The 2,050-nt window shown below is 39.2% G+C and overlaps 1 protein-coding gene across 1 annotated transcript; it reads left to right on the top strand.

Annotated features, from left to right (window-relative positions):
* Window positions 1-7: 7 nt before the first annotated feature.
* Window positions 8-2,050, top strand: MRPS16 (mitochondrial ribosomal protein S16). The gene is made up of 3 exons (XM_006129043.4): window positions 8-730; window positions 1,090-1,350; window positions 1,764-2,050. Exons 1-3 carry the CDS (start codon window positions 679-681, stop codon window positions 1,877-1,879), a joined length of 429 nt encoding a protein of 142 aa, XP_006129105.1. The 5' UTR covers window positions 8-678; the 3' UTR covers window positions 1,880-2,050.

Raw genomic sequence — 2,050 nt, 5'->3', positions numbered from 1 at the left:
TAGATTTAGAATATCAGGACTTCTCAGTAGCATAAAACCAGAATATTTGAATTATAGATCTCGCACACAATTCCTGTAAACTTTTGTTGGCAATGCTATTTCTTAAACCATTTAAAAATTAGCAGCAAGATTTGAAGATTTCCTGAATAGGTTAATAGCCTAGAATCCAATCAAATAATGTTCAGTGTGTGTATGCACCAAATTCTCAGAACCACATTATAATGCGGAAACTAATTTAACTTCCAATGAAGACAAGTGATTTTATGTACTCAGGGCAATGCCAACAAGTGCTACATCAACAAAGCTATTGAAACAGAAAAGCAAACAAAGTGAGGCAGAGAAGCTGCTGCTGCCCAGCAGGGGTATCAGGGAACAAAAAACCCCTATTATTTTACCTCTGCTTCTAAAGGTTAAAAAATACCTAAATGTCATATCACAAAAGATGGGGTAGGGGCAGGCGCTTTGAAACTTCCATTGCCAGGTTCTTTCTGGCCAATGGACTTGCAACTAAATTCCCATGATTCCCTCAGGATTTTCAGTGTAACTTTCTGGTTATTGCTGTCAACTAAGGCTGTGGCCACACTGTAGGATTTACAGTCACATAGCTGCAGTGTTTCAGGGACTGCTGCTGTGGCCTGGCCCATTGTTCTGTGTTTGGGAGTGGCAGGGGATTCATTCATGGTCTTTTTCCTTTTTCAGGTGCTGGTAGGGCTCATCATGGTGCATCTTGGTAAGTGCAGCCTGTTCTTGTTGAGTCTGAAAGACCCCTCATTTCTGCATCCCTCTAAATCAAGCACAGGCGAGACTATGCAATTGTTGCTGCTAAACTCTCTTAAGGGTGGCAGAGCAATCTATCTTAAATATTGAAAATAAATTGAGGTCTTAAAGCAGTCTCATAGCAGGGTACAGACATTGATTACATTATAAATAATAATAATTGGTGCTGTGTAAAGGCAGGTTACAGCAGTTTTATTGATTTTTTTTTTTAGGTGAAACCCAAGTTTTCTCTAAGGCTTGTCAAGTTTTTGGCTAGACTTCTGCATACATCAGTCAAATCTAATGTAACACCTGTGTGATTTTTCCCTTTAGCTCGTCTCCTTATGAAAAACTATCATGGAGGACATGTAGCTATCCGATTTGCTCTTGGTGGCTGTGCCAACAGACCCTACTTTCGTATAGTGGCAGCATATAATAAGCGAGCACGGGATGGCAAGTATTTGGAGCAAGTGGGCTGCTATGACCCACTCCCAAACAGCCATAATGAAAAGATTGTTGGCTTGAATATTGAGAGACTCAAACACTGGATTGGTTGCGGTGCACATGTCACAAAACCAGTTGAAAAGCTTCTAGGTAACATGTTTTTCAATCCTAACTATTTACTTATTTCTCTTACGAGACAATAGGTTTTCTTTGACCATCTCTGCAATGCCTGGGAGTACCAAGGACCCTTTCTTGAATTCTTTGCATGAAATCTTGAGCATATGTATACATGCAATGCAAGGCATTAGAGGGCTGAAGAGATGAGATTTTTAAGAACTGGAAATAAGTAACCAATGAACTGTTTACAAAGGGTTGTAGTAGATTCTCAATCAGTGACAAGATTGGGTGCTTTTCTAAAAGTAACTCAAAGAATTATTTGAGAGAAGTTCTACAGCACATGTAATGTAAGATGATAGGAGATCATCACAGTGCTCCCTTCTAGCCGTTGAATCTGAGTCTAGAAGCGTAATATTGAAACTTTACTTATGCACAATCTTTTTCAGGTTTTTCTGGACTTTTCCCATTACATCCTATGACAATCACAAATGCTGAAAGACTAAGGAAGAGAAGAGCCTTGGAGGCCCCTGCAACTTCTCAGGAAGAAACACCAAGTGACTGATAACATCTGTCTGAACTGAATTACTCAAAAGATTACTGTACAGACCTCAATTAGAACAGTGTGCCAACTAAAAAGGACAATGTATCTGCTACAGGAAAAGAAAAGGTAGTGGATGTGAATTATATAAGAATATTAAAATATTTGAGGCTTTAAGGAGACCTCAGACAAGGA

This window comes from Pelodiscus sinensis, chromosome 7, assembly GCF_049634645.1.
Source record: "Pelodiscus sinensis isolate JC-2024 chromosome 7, ASM4963464v1, whole genome shotgun sequence".
Classification (NCBI taxonomy): domain Eukaryota; kingdom Metazoa; phylum Chordata; order Testudines; family Trionychidae; genus Pelodiscus; species Pelodiscus sinensis.
This window is presented reverse-complemented; position numbering and strand designations above follow the sequence as displayed.